The sequence below is a fragment of the Netta rufina genome (genome assembly GCF_964035555.1).
Source record: "Netta rufina genome assembly, chromosome: 24".
NCBI classification, from domain to species: Eukaryota; Metazoa; Chordata; class Aves; order Anseriformes; family Anatidae; genus Netta; species Netta rufina.
This window is the reverse complement of record NC_140148.1, coordinates 3,020,951-3,037,571: the sequence shown is the minus strand read 5'-3', so window position 1 is coordinate 3,037,571 and position 16,621 is coordinate 3,020,951. Positions and strand designations below refer to the sequence as shown.

General features: G+C 51.8%; 1 protein-coding gene across 4 annotated transcripts in view; it reads left to right on the top strand.

Annotated features, from left to right (window-relative positions):
• Positions 1-16,621, top strand: part of KANSL1 (KAT8 regulatory NSL complex subunit 1) — a 91,971-nt gene that overhangs the window by 63,740 nt on the left and 11,610 nt on the right. For all 4 annotated transcript variants that reach the window (XM_084301332.1, XM_084301331.1, XM_084301333.1 and 1 more), the window contains exons 4-8: positions 3,028-3,132; positions 8,122-8,237; positions 9,665-9,857; positions 12,360-12,525; positions 16,427-16,612. In XM_084301332.1, coding sequence (XP_084157458.1) covers positions 3,028-3,132; positions 8,122-8,237; positions 9,665-9,857; positions 12,360-12,525; positions 16,427-16,612 — 766 coding nt within the window. The remainder of the gene's footprint in view (positions 1-3,027; positions 3,133-8,121; positions 8,238-9,664; positions 9,858-12,359; positions 12,526-16,426; positions 16,613-16,621) is intronic.

Sequence of the window (16,621 nt, the reverse complement as noted above, 5' to 3'; positions counted from 1 at the left end):
GAAAGCAGCAGTCACAGCCCCTGTCCTTCTGACGGATTCATGGAGGTCACCGCTTGCACCCAGCTGTCGTGTCGGTGTCATGGAGCTCACGGATGCCTTGGCAAATGTGTTTGGGTTTTGTCAACGAGGAGCTCGGAGAAAGACTTCTAAATCAACTTGCAGCAAGCAGAGAAGACGAGGAAATAAACACACATAACGCAGGAGACTTCGAATGGGCTTGACTTCAAACTGTACAAGGGCAAGAGTTAAAGAATTTGGAGACACCGTCTTTTTTTTGGTCAGCATAACTTAACTCTGGCTTTTTTTGGCCTAAAACATAAGGAGGTTAAGGTGTAGGCTCTGGAGGCATTCACAGCCACTATTCCTTTATATTTTTATTCCTTTTCTGGTTTTATTGCACTTGTACGTTAAAATTTCCATCCTGGCGTACCCTTGCAAGCAGGGCAAGTTGCTTTGTCAAGGCAAATGAAGGGAAGGACAGGGCAGGGGAAAACAACCTTAGGCTTTGAGGGTACATCGCTGCCCGGCGTCTGGGCTCTAATTGTGTTTTCAGCACATTGGGAGCGCTTTGGTCGGAGCCTGGCAAGATGTGGAGGAAAACAAGAAATCAGAGGCATGTGTGCACAGCTCGGCGTCAACTGCTGAGTTTCTGGCTGTCGGGCTTCGATTTTGTGTTGGTTTTGAAGCCTGCGTGCGGTTGATTGAAGGGACTGGATGTCCATGAAGGTAACGGGGTGTTTTTGTCTCCTTTCACTGCTCTGCTTCCTTGAGCTGTTTTTAGAGGGGGTGCAAGATGATGCCAGTTCCCCCCATCGAGTCTGCGCACCTCCCTGCGTGTGGGCGGCAAGTGCTCGCTGTTGGAGGAGGAACGGAGAGCAATTTCCCTCTCCTGTGTCTCTTTTCTCCTGAGTTTCCCCCATAGATGAGGTAAATGAAGATGAAGGGCTCTTGGGGGAGTTTTGTGTAGTGGTGACTTGGCTGGAAAACGATGGCCAGGACACATCGGTGCGGTGGTGCCGGGCTCAGAGCACGATGAGCAACACCGCTGGGGACTCCCCATCTCTTCCAAAGGCTCCTGCTGCATTCAGCCCCTTCCTTCCCCCTGGTCCCTTGGCAGAAGCTGCCAGCCTCAGCTGAACCTGCGTCCGAGAGCTGCGCGAAGGAGTTCATCATTCGTGTTTATTTTGGAGGATGCTGGTAAAAAGCAAGTGTTGGGTGAGCTCGGAATAACTCGCCAAGCACCATGGCTTTCCCTGGCCTGGAAGGGAGTTGAAAGGGTGATGTTGCCCTTCTGACTCCTGTCTGTTATTCAGACGGGTGCAAATAACGGAGATCAAATATCTTCAAAGCGGAGAGCCCGTCCAGCCTGCGGATGGGCTGGATGGGGAGCAGAGCTGTGCACACCGCAGGCATCGCGCAGGAGAGTGCAGCCAAATCCCCAGCACAGGGACGTGCCTCTCAACATCCACCTGGATTATCCTGAGCCACCGGGCGCCTCGCTTCGTCCTCTTGCCTTCAGCTGAAGGCAGAAGTCCCCGGTGGCTGTTCCTGTTCCCGATGCGCACGCTTCCCCATCTCATTCTCTCTCTGAGCAAACACAGCCTGAGCGCTTTCCGGAGCGTCAAAGGGAAGCGGTTCCCTCACTGCCAAGTTTGCATTTAGTCCCGGTTCCTCCCCTTTTTGTGTCCCTTGTCTCCTACACTGGACACGCGGGGACGAGCGACCTCCTCTGCAGCACGCCCGGGGATGGTTCGAGAAGCGGCAGCAGAACATGATGGGTGCTTCCGAGAGGGATTTTTCCAGGAATACAAGAACAGCACAGCAGCATTTAATTGATTTTAGGCTTCCAGCCTCTCTCATCTGCTAAACAGCCTTCTGGGATCTCAGAAAACTATAGAAAATTGTTGTCGTGTTTATCTAGAAGCTGGCTGCTTCCTGATTGCTGAGGCCATGTAGAGTTGTATTTAGTTTATGAATGAGCTATTTTTAAATAAGTGATCCCTGAACGACGAGCTACCACTGTTTCTCTGGAAAGCCACAGCCGTGTTGTACAGAAGATGGTGTCAAGGTGTAGGATCAACCTTACGAGAGATTTGAGTGGCCACGTGCCGTGGCTTCGGTCAGTGACACTGTTACGTGTGAAATCTGGTTTTGAGGACTTTGAGGGATGCCTTGCAGCTCTTTCCTCTCCAGATAATGCATCCAGGTCCGCTCTCAGGCTGACTGCCCTGGGACACATGGAGCAAACTCTGAGGTTGTTCCCGAATGACCTCTCCATCCAACTTGCTCTGACATGGCTTATCCCAGCCGTATTCATGGCCTTTAGGTTCTGGCTGTCATCCCTCGCACATTTTAGCCTGCTTTGGTATGGTATAGCTGGGAATAGGCATAAATGCAATGATTTTATTTTACTTTGTGCCATGGAGTGAGCAAGCAGTCCTCCTGCCGCCGGAGTGAGCTTCGCTTGGAGAGAAACACCAACAGGACAGCGCATGCGACGGCTGATAAAACAGCGCTGAGCCACCGCGCTTGGTCCCGCTAGCTCTACGGCAGGGGCTTGTTTATCAGTGTTGTTCTTCCCTTATTGAATTTTGTGAATATCACTTCTTTGAAAAAATCTGCTCAGAGTTAGGAGTCTGACTGCAGATTTCTGGCACCCGCTGGAGCTGGTTTGCTCGGCTGCACTCGGTGCTGTTAAAGCAGCCGCTTCCTGCTCTGCGCTGCAGCCAGCGAGCGTGCAGGAGGAGGGGAAGGATGAAAAGGGAGCTGGGGGTCTGCTCCCAAAGGGCTGGAGGTGTGTGGTCTGTCCTCTGCCACCATCCTTCCCCATCCAAGTCCAGCTCCGATGTCAGGAAAATCCAGCGGGGGACTCGGTTTGGCATCACGTCTGGAAAACGGGGGGATGCAAGCCTCGCTTTGCAGTGGGTTCAGGTTATGGGGTTTTTATTTGAGGGAGAAGGATGTGCGGTTTCCCTGCTGAACCCGAAGGATCCGTGGTTAATTCCTGTTCCCTTCCCTCTTTTTCAGGGGCTGATAGTTCTCGGTGAAGCAGCACCCCCTGATCCTGCGGTAGATGATGCGTCCCGTGCCGTCAGCGCTGAGGGGAAGCTGGAGCCCGGGGCTGAGCGGCTGGTGAGTGCCAGCAGCAGGGTGATGCTGGGGGCCAGGTGCTCCGTGATCCTGGAGCTGGGAGGGATGCTCGAACCACAGGGCTCTGCAGGAGCCCCTGCAGGGCTTCACGTGGCCATGGCCCCGCTATTGGTCCTGCCCCCTCCCGGGTTATTTTGGGGTTAATGAACGATACGATTTAAACACCTTTTAGCCCAGAGTTCCTTGGGTACCTGTGCAATATGCCATTAGCATGTTATGAAGCTTAAAAATCCTAACTAATCCTTTCCCTCTAGCAACAGTACCTCAAACTGAGAGCAGCACAATTAGCAAAGGCTTCTGAAGATGTGACTATTAATAATCTGCCGGAGCTTTACCCCTCAGAAAGGGAACTAATGATTTCAGGGAGATGCACTGGAAACTATGTGGAGTGCCAGGTATTTATTATTTAATGCAGAAATGTAGGCCACAGAGTAAAGGCTTGATCGTACCGCTCGCTCTGGCTGTGATTACTTTTGATCCTGCGGGACGCATCGGCGTATTAAAACGGAGGGTTTTGAAGTCGTGGTGTAGTACGAGGAGAAGGGTGGTCCCTGCCTGGCTCCAGCTCCTGCTGCCAGGCTGCAGAGCTGCCGCTTCCCTGTCCTGATGGGGAGAAGCAAAACTTCACTGCAGTGGGAGTGCTTGGGCTTCGCAGCCCAATATTCAATGTGGTTGATAGAGAGAAAAAAATTAACTGAAAGCGACCGTAAAATTGTACTTCAACTATTTCCTCCTGTCGCTGGTGAGACTTTGTCGGGGTTGTTCTGATAGCGAGCGATAGCACGAAATGCTGTGAAATTTTTGATTAACAGCGCACCGCGAGCGGTTCTGACAAGGGACTGTAATGAAATGTCCCCTTGCTTAACGTTGCCTTTCAGCTGTGCGTTTGGAATTTAAGGCTTTAATTAGCAGATTAGCTCAGCCCCAAAACTCCGCGGTGTAATTGGTGCAGCGAGCAGGTTGTGCTCAGGACCGATGGCGCTTCAGATGGAAACGGAGCCACGCCGCAAGAGCAACAGGAGGCTGCAGAGCGGCGATGGCAGGGCCGCCACAGATCATGATTGAAGCAGAAGCATTACGCAGCGTCTGGTTTTGAACAGTGATGTCCGTCTGTCATCCCCCCCCCCCGTCCACGCTTTAACCCAAAAAGCACTCAGGGAATAATAAACAAAGGCTGGGACAGCGTGCTCCGGTTCTCCTCGGAAATAGCAGGCTCCTGCGCTGCTGGATTGGTTGCTGGTTGGGAGCTGACCTGTAAATAGGCTGATAACAGAGACAAATAATCAAATTTAACAATGATAAGGAAGAAAATTTTCTTTCTTATCTGTCTAAATCAGGATGTTTATCCAATGATACGGGTATATTTTCAACCTGGAATCTGTAGATGGAAGCACTGTGTCCCTTCTGACTTTGTCCCTACAGATTCAAGACATTGTCCATATACTTAAAATCACCACGCTGCCCTTTTTCAGGTTGTTTTAGGCATCTCTATATGGATAGAATAGAAAATGTCCAGAGATGTACATCTCTGTGTGTGCAGAATAGAAAACATCCACGGATTTGGTATAGAGGAAAGAAAATGCTTGCTCAGGCAGCACTTTTGGTGCTCAGCCGCCTCACTATTGCCATTCGCTCATTCCCTGCTTTGTCCCCTTTCTCATCCCTTTCCCTGGGACAGAAGCTCTTCAGACAGGGATTTTTATTGCTGGAGCAGTAGCACTACGGAGATCTGATCTCCTGCAGATCTTGGAGGTAGCAGTGACACGAGGAACAGGTACCAAGAGCAGCGCAGAACACCTGCGTGAAGCAGGCTTAGTTACTACGAAGTAAAGCAGTAGTAGCTAACGCCTGGCACCTTCTTGCAGCAACTTCTGCAGCCGTCCTTGCTCCTCGGAGGATGCCTGCTCCCGAAATGGGCTCTTCCTCCCCCTGCACACGTGGCTGCTGGTGGGTGTGCGTGGCACCCGGCTGCCCGCTTCTCCAGCGGGGCTGGAGGCGTCAGCCAGCAGAAAGGCTGCCTGCAGGCACCCAGCTTTTACGCCCTCCTGCAGGAGGGTTTGTGCCTAATGAGACTTGCTCATAAGGGTGGGGTGTTGAGTCACAGCCTTGATCTGCTCAGAGCCAGCGATTAGCCCAGAGACCATTCCTGGTGCATGAGGACACTCACTGGAAGGGTAGCTCAGGCCTCTGCTGGAGAGCTGCTTATCGTTTTGGCACTCCTCGGGCTGCTTACAGTTAGATTTTTCTTTTGTTCAGGCTCGGAGAGCGGAAGAGGTCTGCAGTGCAGGGTTAGGGGAGGGAATACCTCCCATCTCATGCCCAGCTCTTCACCTTTGGGTCTCATCCACCCCTGGGACCTCCTTTGGCCAACCTGAATCCAGGATGTGTGTCCTTGGGCATCAGCTCGGTCTGTAGGACGTGGCTGATAATCCCTAGAGGAATTAATCATAGCAGCAGTGAGGGAAAGGCTTTACAGAGCAGGCTTGGAAAGGTCCGTTGCCAACTTCCACTTTAGAACTGGAAGCCCAGGGTCATTAAATGTTTTTGCCTGAAGATGGGAATAACGTGAAGCCCTGAAGAAATAACTCAGCGCTGATACCTGTTCGTTGCCGGACTTGCTAGTGAGGGGACGCAGTTGAAATTTTAATAATACATGAGAGAAGATACTGATGGATGACTTGTTAGGACTTTGCCGTGCCCTGGGGGCTGTGTCTAGTAATGGGTGAGGGTCTGAACCTGTGTTTTTGGGAATGTGAGGGACATTTCTGGTCCTGGGTCATGGCTACCCCCCTCCCAGCACATGCTCATGGAGTGGATCCTGTGCTGCTGGGAGAGGTGCTCTGCAGGCTCCTGGTTTCACGTGCAGCCAGCAGCAGCATAAAGCTGTATCTGACCATCCTAAAAGCTCCAGGCATCCCCAGGACCTGGACTTCCAGCTCCAGAACCTGGAGAAAAGCTCAGCGTGGAGCATCGCCGTGGTCCTGCTGCGAAGATCCCAGCCTGGCTGCCCTGCCAGCCCTGCAGAAGCGCGCGGCACGGGGAGGTGCGGCCGGGGATAGCTGGGGACAGAGTCTGAAGGCTGGAGATCTCCGTGCTTGGAGCTGGTCGTGCAAGAGCCCGGTTAGGGAACGCCCATGTCCAGTGCGATAGGGAGAGCCTGCGGTGTGACTGATAAAAGGGACTTTGCCCTGACACTTTGCAGCTCCTCTGCAGGAGGCGGCTCGCCCCATATTCCTATCTCAAATAACCAAGCCAGAGACCGCTCTGGAGAAGAGCTTCCTCCTTTAAGGCCCTTCCTGGAGGAGAAAATAAATAGCCCTGTTTCAAAAGAGCTCATGAGTCATGTGCACCCGCCCTCCCGCGCGCCGGCCCTGCCTCCGGCGGAGGTGTCGGGTGATGGCACGGGCTGGCCAAGGCTCTGCGAGCCGAGGGGAACGGCTCTCGCCCCGCTTCACCTCCTCGCTTCACCTCCTCAGGGTGCAGCCTTCAGCTTGCGTAAAGCTCCCAGCCCCGTCCGCCCCGTGCCTGGGGCAACCGAATAGTAGACGAGCCCATCAGCCCGGACAGGAGAAATGTGGTGTGTGTTTTTTTAGCAGAAGTGCAGAAAAGCCAGCCAAGTTCCTCAAATAGGCAGCGGGCAGAAGTTCTGTGCCTCGTCAGAAATGGCTCTGCCCCGGCTGAGCCAGGTCTCTGCTGGGCTCCACGTGGCCCAGCGCCGCTGTAACCCGATGGGGGTTGTTGGAGGGGTTGAGGAGTGATTGCAGGGAAGGTTTATTGAATCGAGGCCGGTACCAATGCTTCTGAGAAGGAACATGGGATGGGCAGGGTGGCTGCCTGGACACCCGGAGAGATAAATCAGCCCTTTGTCTTTTGTCTTTTTTATTAGTGCTTGAAATGCACCACCGCCCTTGGGTGCACAAAGGGGGAAGCCCAGCTAGGGAGACATTGGCAGCGAGTTTGGGAAGTGCTGCACAAGGGAAGAAAGCAGGGTTAACCCCAGGAAAGAGGAGGAGCGTGGCTGAAAGTAAAAGACAGGGCTGCGAGGATGGGTTTGGGGGAGCCTCGTGGCAGGGCAAGGATGTGCCAGGCCTCACCGGCACCGATGGAGAGCGGGGATGCTACGGCAGGAGGCACAAAGCCAGCATGTGCAGGGAGGTGACAGCGACAGCCCCCCCTCTTTTGCCACTTTTAGGCCAGCACGAGCTTTGCCATATTCGATATTTCCGTGCTGGAGCCATGCAGTAGCTGCAGCTCGTTGTAGCTTGAGAGGGTTTGTCTGCTTCTCACACCCAAGGCAGGAGGGAGAGGAGGTCTTCAGCTTAGCCCGTACTTGCTTTCCTCTCCACAGAGGTGTTTCCAGCTTTGTGTGTATCCGGCACTTTGAAAGAGTTGGCCCGCTTACACCCCAAAACCACAGCCTGGGTGCATTTTAATTTAAAAGATCTTGCAGAGTGCTCTTTGGACCGTGCTGGCACAGGTATTGAGTTAAAATGCAAATTGACTTGTCCGAGTCCGCTCTCTTTGCTGCCCGTTTTCCCCCAAAATGCTGAGGCAGGATCTTGCAGCTCCGTGGCTTGCAGCACTCCGTCCGACGCGAGAAGCAGCCTGCGAGCTGTGCAGGTGGTCAGGAACTTCTCTGCACCTCGACACAAAATGCTAAAATCTCCTGAAAAGCCTCAGCCCAAGTCTTCCATGCTCTATAGCGGTCGCCCGAGGGGAATTTGGAGCCTTTGCTTCTCACCTGGAAAGCGCCGTTGTGGATCCATCCTCTTGCCAGAGCTGCTCCCCACAAAGTCCTTACAGCCCTGGTCTCCTGTTCACACTGACTCCTAAATCCCTGGTTTGAAGTCCTGCTCAGAAGCCCGTAGCTACAGTGCAGAAACCTCAGCTCGAAACTAGCAATAAGAGCTGTAGCTACTTAAGAATATTTCTAAACATTAATTTGTCATTTTTTTTCTCATCCTTCTGTAGAGTGTTTCTGGATCCCAGCCACTAGAGAACTTGGGGATTTCTGCTTCAAGTACTCCTGAATCCCATCCCGCCAAGCCCTGTGGAGCACCGAGACCCGTCAATGGAGTTATTAACACGTAAGCTGCCCGTGTGTTACAGATGGAGTCTGATTTTTATGATTGCAAAGCAGCCTGTAACGTGCCGGTTGGTAGTAATTGGGTGGGTAATGGTATGAATGGTTTCTTTTTGAAAAAAATAATGTTTGGTACTAGATCGTGCTCGGAAACAGCGTTGGAGGAGATCTCTTGCTTGAGGTTTTATGCTGCATTGTTTTTCTGAAAATGGTATTGAACTGAGCTGTGTTTACATGAGCAAGCCCTGCAGGCAACTGTGCAGTGAGCATGTTCAAAACTGTTCCTTTATGGGTATTTTTAATACACTTGCAAATTGGGTGATTCAAAGATACTCGAGGCCTGCTTGCAATTAGCTTGCAGAAATCTGTAAACCATTGGCCTGCTTTTCTGAAGATGCAGAGGAACCCAAATCCCATCGATTTCCTTGGGAATGGGATTCTCTAAATCCTTTGTTTCTCCAGGTTGTTTTTGTTAAGAAAATCTTTTAAGTGCATAAATGCAAACAAGCAACAGAAGTTCTCCTGTGCTACAGGATGATTTCAGGGTTGAACCCTAAGTTCTGTAGTGGCTAGAGAAGCGCTGCCAGCACCTTTGCCCTTGCTTAGTACCTTGGGCAGGATGCTGCAGCGTGAGCCAGCGCAGAAATACGGATTGACCAACTCATCGCTACAGCTGAAACGCTGCAGGCTACGACAGGGCCCTTTATATGCCCGTAGCCTTTGAACTACAGAGCATTAGACTGCAGGGCTTTCATGTTTTGCATTTTTAGAAATGAAGCACTTGTGAAATACACATGAAAAGCTGGGGAGCTGCTCTGGTATTTCGTGCGTGGCGTGGTGTATTGATGCCACGGCAGGGTAGGGTTACTGCACGCGGACAGGAAACTCCTTTGTGTGTGAAACAGAAAGGTGAGGAGCAGCACAGCAGTGACACCAGAAAGGTGCAGAGAGTTGTTAGAGGTACAGTTCCCGAGTACGCATCAGAATCAAGTTTACATCTAGGCTTATTATTTTCACTAGAAAATTGCAAGGTCTCTGCCTTGCGCTCTCTAGCACCTAAACTCACTAGGACCTCTAGGCTTAAGATACCCTGAACTGTAATTCTGGGGCAGGATGAATTCTAGGATTAAAGCTGTTTGTGGCGAGAGTGGCTTTTGGGGAGCTTGTTCCATGCCTGGCTTTAAGAACTGCTTTTTGTTCAGAACTTCCAAAGCTTTTTGGTCAAAGGTTGAGAGGTGGGAGAGAATGTGGAAAGTGACCAAAGCAAAAGCAGAAATTTGAGCTGGCTTAATAAAACTACTGCCTTGTGAAACTGCAGTGCTTTTAACCCTGCTAAGGTCTGCATCTCGACCCTGTCTGGTACTGCTGGGTCATGGGGGATGGCTGAATGAATAACGCTCGTCTTTCTGCCTCTCCTCTCTTCTTGGGCAGTCTTCAGCCTGGCCTGGCAGAACACGCTCAGGGAGATGGCCAGGAAGCTGAGGAGCTCTTGCATAAAAAGCAACGACTGAACATGGTTTCTTCATCTGATGGAACGTGTGTAGCAGCTCGCACTCGCCCAGTACTAAGCTGTAAGAAGCGGCGGCTTGTTCGACCTAGCAGCATTATGCCCCTTTCCAAAAAGGTTAGTACTGTCCTTTTTTTCTTTTTCTCTTTTGCTGCATGTAGAACAGGGTCCTGGTAAGCTCCTGATGTGTTGGCCCACTGCTTTTACCATTTACACAAAGAGGAGAAGCTCTTAATTGATGGAGACTTCTTTTAGCTGTCACTGTGGAGGGGAGATGCTGAATTCTGACATGAGGCCTTCTTTTCTAAAACCAACCAGCCTAAGGTAAACTTCAGGCTGGGGAGTTTAATGTGGTAAAGCCTCAGCAGTGAAGTGAACCTTTGGAAAGTCAGGTATCAGGAAACCTTCACCCTGAGCACAGGAATTAACACAGACCAAGAACTTGCTGCTGCTTGCTTCGAGGAAAACTGCAGCTGTCTGCCCAGGTGTACGGGGGATGTCTTGCAAAAGGCCTGCAGAAGTGACCCTGCTCCCTTCTGCTACTTACGTTTGGAAATCACTGAATGTTGTGATTCTGTTCCTTTCCTTTTTTTTTTTTTTTAATTTTGTACTCTTCTCTGCATAGTCCTCCCTTGCCCATATGCAGGATTCAGTTCAGTGGAAATACAGTTTATTCCCTGAGCACCCTGTGTGAGGCAAGGCCATGCTTCATTCATTTTTGACCTCCCCTAGGAATGCCATAAACTGTCAGTTGGAGGATAGATGGTAAGAAATTGAGGGAATAAGGACATTTTTCTGTGCATTTGTGCTCTTATGATTGCAGAACCATAGATGGCTCAAATTCACTTACCTTTGAGTCAGTGTTTCAAGTCAAACTTCATTACCACGAGGTTTCAGGGGGGTTCACTCTGCAGGAGCTAGAGTTTAAAAAGAGAAAGCCCAAAAAACACCCTTCTGCTGAGCAAAACAGATTCTTGGCCAGCTGAGTTAGCTTAAAACAGCAAAAGATTAACCAGTTAACCTGGGGTATTTCTGGTGGACCTCTGCAGTGATTGCTTGTGAGATTTTCAGTGTTTTGAAGCTGACAAGCTATCTACCATCCCATAGGTAGTGCTGACTGTGCACTTGCTGTTCAAGGAAGGTCTGTTAATTCTGAGTTAGCTCTTGACCGCATTCATCTACTACATTTGATAATCAGAGCTGGTTCAGAAAAGCAACTCCAGGGAGTGGAAGAAGTGCTAGGTAGCAAAGGATTTGTGTGGGCTCTTCCAGATATTCAAGAGAAGATATTCTTCAAGTGAGGAGATGGCTTGTAGAAAAGAAGAGAGGCTTAAAGGGGAGAGGCTCGGTAGCCTGCATGGATTGGGAACGGGATCGGTCTTGTGGAACAGGACTGAATAAAGATATTACCAGTAGTCCAAATCCTGGTGTAAACTGGTCAGCTCCACGCCTCGTTCCAGCAGTTTTCCTGATAGTTTGCAAATTATTGTGGTAATTCTTAATGTTGTCATCTGTGCACTACACAAACCCAGGCCACTCTGTTCCTCCACATAGGACGTGGCTCTTGGATCTTTTTGTCTTTTTGTTGTTGTTTTTCTTCTGGTTTCCCTCCATTTGGTGCATGCATTTTGTCAAATGTGCACCCAGAACTGGGCGCAGCCCTCCAGCTCGCCCATGAGTAACGCCGAGCAGAGGCAGGATTACCTCACTCGCAGAGCCATCCTGTTTGTAAAGCCCCGTGGGGTGTTAATTCTCAGTAATGGTACGACACTGCTGATTCATGCTCGTTTTCTGATCCATAACCACCACGAGCTCCTCTGGGCAGAGCTGCTGCTCACTTGGCTCTTCTTCCTCGTCACGGGTCGCTGCAGTGCCTGCCTGGTGCTTTTGCCCGTAGTGAGTTGGGTTTGATTTATTTGAGATCACTTCTCTAATTTGTAACCGTGCCTGGGATTGCAGCTCTTTCCTTCAAGGTGCTCGCAGCCCTTCTGAGCCTTCAGGATATTCTCTCTTCCATCATTCAAGTCATTAGTGGAAATTATTTGAATAATGCTAGGCTCAGACCGGGCTTTTACAGGATCCAATTTGAAGCATCCTCACATTCTGACAGGGACTCATTGGTTACTGTCTCTGTATGGGTTTTACATCCAGTTGTGCATCCGTGCCACGGTGGTTTCATGTAAAGGAAGTCTGAGGTCTATAAATCTGAATTGGAAGTCTGTCCTGGTTAAAAAACAAGAGGAAAAACTCTTCACTCTGTAAAGACATCCCTGTAGGTGCCAGCTCTTGGCGTAACGATGGCTCTCTGACTTGTCTGAACTAGAAAAAGGCGTTTTTCCTCTCTGACAATGAAATTGTGCTGCCTCATGGTTTTCTAAATGAGTTTTTCAACCTAGATAAACTCTTTTAGTCAAACCTACTAGATGTTCAGCTGTGCAGGAGAGTTGCAATTCTCAGGTTTGTAAAAGTGTCCGTCCAAGTCTGGGCTAAGCCAGTGGGTTTTCTGCAGGCTGTTACAAAAAACCTGAGCCTTGAGGACTTTTTTCATGAGCTGTCAAAGGGGAACATGTGAACAGAAACATGACCTCTGAATTGCTGAATTCCCTGTCCCCTTCCCAGGTCCACCGTAACAGCCTGGTGCGATGTAGCTGCGACGTGAACCCCTCGTGCGCTCTGTGCGGCACCCGGAGCTCGACGACTCTGGAAATCCAGTACGATGCCCCTCTGCTGGAGCGCCTCTCCCAGCTGGACTCCTGCATCCATCCTGTTCTATCATTCCCAGATGGTAAGCACGGCACCCACAGGACAACCGGGGCCCGAAATGGGAGACGTGGGACGTGCAGGGCTTCACCCCGAGGAATTGCAGAGCTGCTGGGCGCTGTTGTTAAGACCGAGCTCCTTCGTCTGCAAGTGGTTTTAGGAGCAGAGCGCTTACTGGAGCCTGCGAGTCCACGCTGGGACCTGGCCCTCAGGCTGGTGTCATTACAAACCAGTTGAGAAATATTGGCTTCTGCAGAATTTATTCATCTGTGTAAAATTACTTGTGGATTGGTTGAAGTCACAGAAAACTTCTTTGACCTTGTATGGAATTGTAAATGAGCTGAGCTGGGTCAGAGGGTACAAGAAGGGATGTTCCCATTAGGATGCTCATTTCCCTGCGTTCTGGTTTCAAGGTTAGTCATCGTTAAGAGGAGTAATTTCACCACCCCTGGCTGTGGGGCATTCACACTCGGTGCGCAGGGACTTCTCCCAGCACTGTGGTAGTTGTAGTTTCCAGGGTCTTCTGCTTCCTAAGCTCCTGACTTAAAAACAAGCTGCTGCTTTGACCAAAAACAACTGCCCTGCAGGAAATTGGTGTCCTCCTGTCATCTTTTCCCTCTGATCCCAGAATACTGGGCTGCAAACTGGCACTTCTATCAGGAGAGCCAGGAATTAAACATAACAGCAGTTGCTTTGCTTGCTAGGAGAGGCTGGCTGCCCAGGGTGTAAGACACCGCTGGCACCGCACGGAGGGAGCTGCACGCTCCTGCTGCTGGTGATGAGAAGTGCATGGTCTGGGTTAAGACATGGGGCTGGTGTGCGCAGAGCTAAATTCCAGCTTTGTGCAAACTTTGTGCAACAGTAGGAAATGCATGGCATGTCTGGGAACAATTAATCTGGCATCTTTCAGGAGCCCTGTGTTTAAAGCAGACTTAAAAAAACAAATTTGGGCTATTTTTAAAAACTAGAACCCCACCCATCCCTAAGAAACATCCCTGTGTTAAGGAATGCTACAGGAATTGAATGTGCTGACCTCCTGCGGCGCAGCACCGGTAATCCTCTGCCTGGAGTGCTGGATGTGACACCCTGCGGGGCGGCGAGCAGCCCTGTTACAAACCATTGCATCACGGCCACCAGCAGAGCCTCATCCATTTTATTAGGGTCAGCCGCAGCCAGCTCACGTGATGAAAGATCTTTTCTGGCTGCAGGAGATTAAAAACTTTGTGTTTAAAACAAGGGTGTTTAAAGCTTCAAGGGTCTGCACAGAAGCACCTCCTCTGCCTCCCTCCCAGAGCCGGGGACGGAGTCACTTGGATTATTCCCTAGTGCCTTGTAGAGTTTTGCTAGGGTTGCTTTTGGGGGCTGGGGTACCTTCCCAGCGAGGCATACAGCAAGGCAGGGGAAGCGCTCAGCCTGAAGTTGTCTCCCCGCCGAGTGGCAGCACCGTTTGCTGCCGGCGCTCCCGCCTGCAGATTTTGGGGGCTCACCCGGAGAGCGATCGGTCCGACGAGCCAGGAGCACGTGCTGCCTTTCGCTTTGAGCCCCCGTCCCTGGGGCTCCTCCAGCAGCCGGGGCTCTCCGGTGCAGTTTGCCAAGGGCAAAACCTCCGGGAGCACTGCAGGAGGAAAAAGCTCCTTTCATTCTCCTGGCAGGAAGGCGGGCGGGGAGGCCCGGTGCCTTTTAACCCGCTCTGCGAGCGCTTTTTCCCCTTCCCTTTGCTTTCTTTTTTTTTTTTTTTTTTTTTCTCTCTGCTTCGGCTGATTTCTAGCTGGGAATTTTCAGATGATGTAATAACCTTGGTGGGAAGGATGGGAGCCGCGGCGCGCGGGCTCGGCGCGGTTGCCATCTGCCGGTCCTTGGGCAGGCTGCAGCGCGCTGCAGGAGGAGCGGCGCCGGCACTGTGCGGGCTCCGCTGCAACCAGCGCTGGCGGCAGGGCAGAGAAAAAAACACAGCACATTACTCGTTTTTCTGCTCGCCACGGTTTGCCTTCCTTTTTCTCCTCCCTCCCAACCTGGCCCGTCCTGCCACAGACGTGTGAGCTGCTGTGGAGGGAGTGAATTTCCAGGAGAAAGCAGAAGGTTGGCAAAGAGGCCATTTTCCCAGAGGCTGCAGCATCCTGCCCTTGAACCTCGCTGGCTGCATAATCAGAGGGTTTGAGCCCTCTCTTCTCTTCTCTTTGGGACGTGTCTCTGCACACAGCAGTGGTGGCCAAAGAGCTGCCGTCGCACCGTGATCACCTCTCCTTCCCAAACAGATGGGGCCAAACCAGAGCTTTAGCTGTCAAAGCCTGTTAAACGCAGCTGTCCTGGCTTTTTCCTGAGGGTCAGGTTCCCCCTATTAATAACAGCGGGCTCCAGCCCGAGCTCTGCCAGCTCTCCCGCTGTCCTGTTTGCCTGTCCCAGCTCTGCTGGGGCTTTCCAGTCCCTGGACCTATTGGGAAATTGTGAAGGGGTTCAAATATCAGCCATCGAGCCTATCAGCAGGGCTTCAATCCCTTCAGGTTGCCCTCTGAGGCTATCGAGATGGAGTTCCCAAATCGCAGGGCAGCTCCGTGTCCCCTCTGCAGGCCTCGCAGGGAGCTTTATTCCTGCTGCGGGGCCCGGGAAGGTTCATCTCCGAGCAGGGTTGCTTCAAAATCCCTGAAAAAATGTCGTGTGAGACCTAGGGGAGGGATGTTTGTACTGCTCATGCTCATCTTCGTGCTTCTCGCTCCTGGTTTCAGCAGCCGGAGCCAGCACTGAGCTGTCAGGACAGCTCGGAAGGAGAGCGATGGGTGTGATGCCAAACCTCATGCTGATATACAGAGATCTTAGGGGTGGTTGGAGAAGATAAGAGAACTACCGAGACGTGAATTTGTTAACCTGCAAGGTTTTAATGCTTTTCCAGGCTGGGATTTTGACCCCTGGGCTCTCAGAGGAGAGCTGGGGCTCGGCAGAGGGATGCACAGCACCAGCGTTTGGTGACCAGATGGGAGGTTTGAAGCTCTGGGTGTGAAAGGAAGGCTTATTTGTGGCACTCCTGAGACTGAGGGAGCCTCCTGGTCCACCTAGTGGTGTTTGTAGACTACCGTACGGCTCAGGCTATCCGCCCAAGCACAGCACTGAATAATCTCATTAGCTCCCATCCTTCAGCTAAGGTCAGCGGCGCACATGTGCGTGGGATTGGGGTGAAACGAAGCCTGAGAAATGTGGGCAGAAGCAGCGTCTGCCGGCTGCACAGCACGTGCTGGCTGTGAGCAGGCAGGACGACGTGGAGCCAGGTGCTCGGGGTGCTGGGGAAGAGGATTAGGGGCAAAGAGGGGGCCGTGGGGGTGTGCTGAGGATGAGTGGAGCCTGCCGTGCTCGTGGGTGGCTGAGTGACCCAGCCCCTGCCTGGGGAGAGCCCCGGCGTAGCTGCCTTCACCCGGAGCCTCCGGAGTGTCCTGGCGTAGCGCAGCCTTCGTTAGGTGGTTCAGATGCCCCATCAGGCAAATTAACTTCACACAGCGCTCGGTTGGCTTTGGGGCTGACCTGAAATAGAGGATTTCAGCTGAATTTCTCTCTTCCAGCCTGTACCTCTCTAGGTTTGATGTGCTGAGATAACTGGGCTTCTTGGAAGTCAGATCTGAGATAGCAGAACAAAACGTGGGCACACGAGGTGCCTGCTAGTGGTGGAGACACGTGGCTTTCCTGACAAAGGTCTCGTTCCCCTGCCAGGATGTACTTGGGCTGTGAAGGCTGCAATAACGTGCTTCTCTCCAAGAGCTGCAGGTTGGAAAAGCTGGCTCCTAACATTGCAGGTCCTCCGTGAGCACGAGGAAGGCAGACCCGGGCCGTGCAGCGAAAGCCTGCTGTGTTTGTTGGGGACTGGGGGGCAGTCGTGGTGTTTCTGGGGCATCGTTCGGCTAACGTGAGCGCCGTGTTTTGTGTTTCGTGTCCTCCTGCAGACGTGCCGACGAGCCTGCACTTCCAGAGCATGTTGAAATCCCAGTGGCAGAACAAACCCTACGAGAAAATCAAAGCTCCCAAAAAGCTCTCGCTCAAGCACAGAGCCCCCATGCCTACCAGCAGCCTGTCCGACCCTATTCGCAAGGACCGCCACAAGCTGGTGAACTCCTTCTTCACTGCAGCCAGTAAGTGGC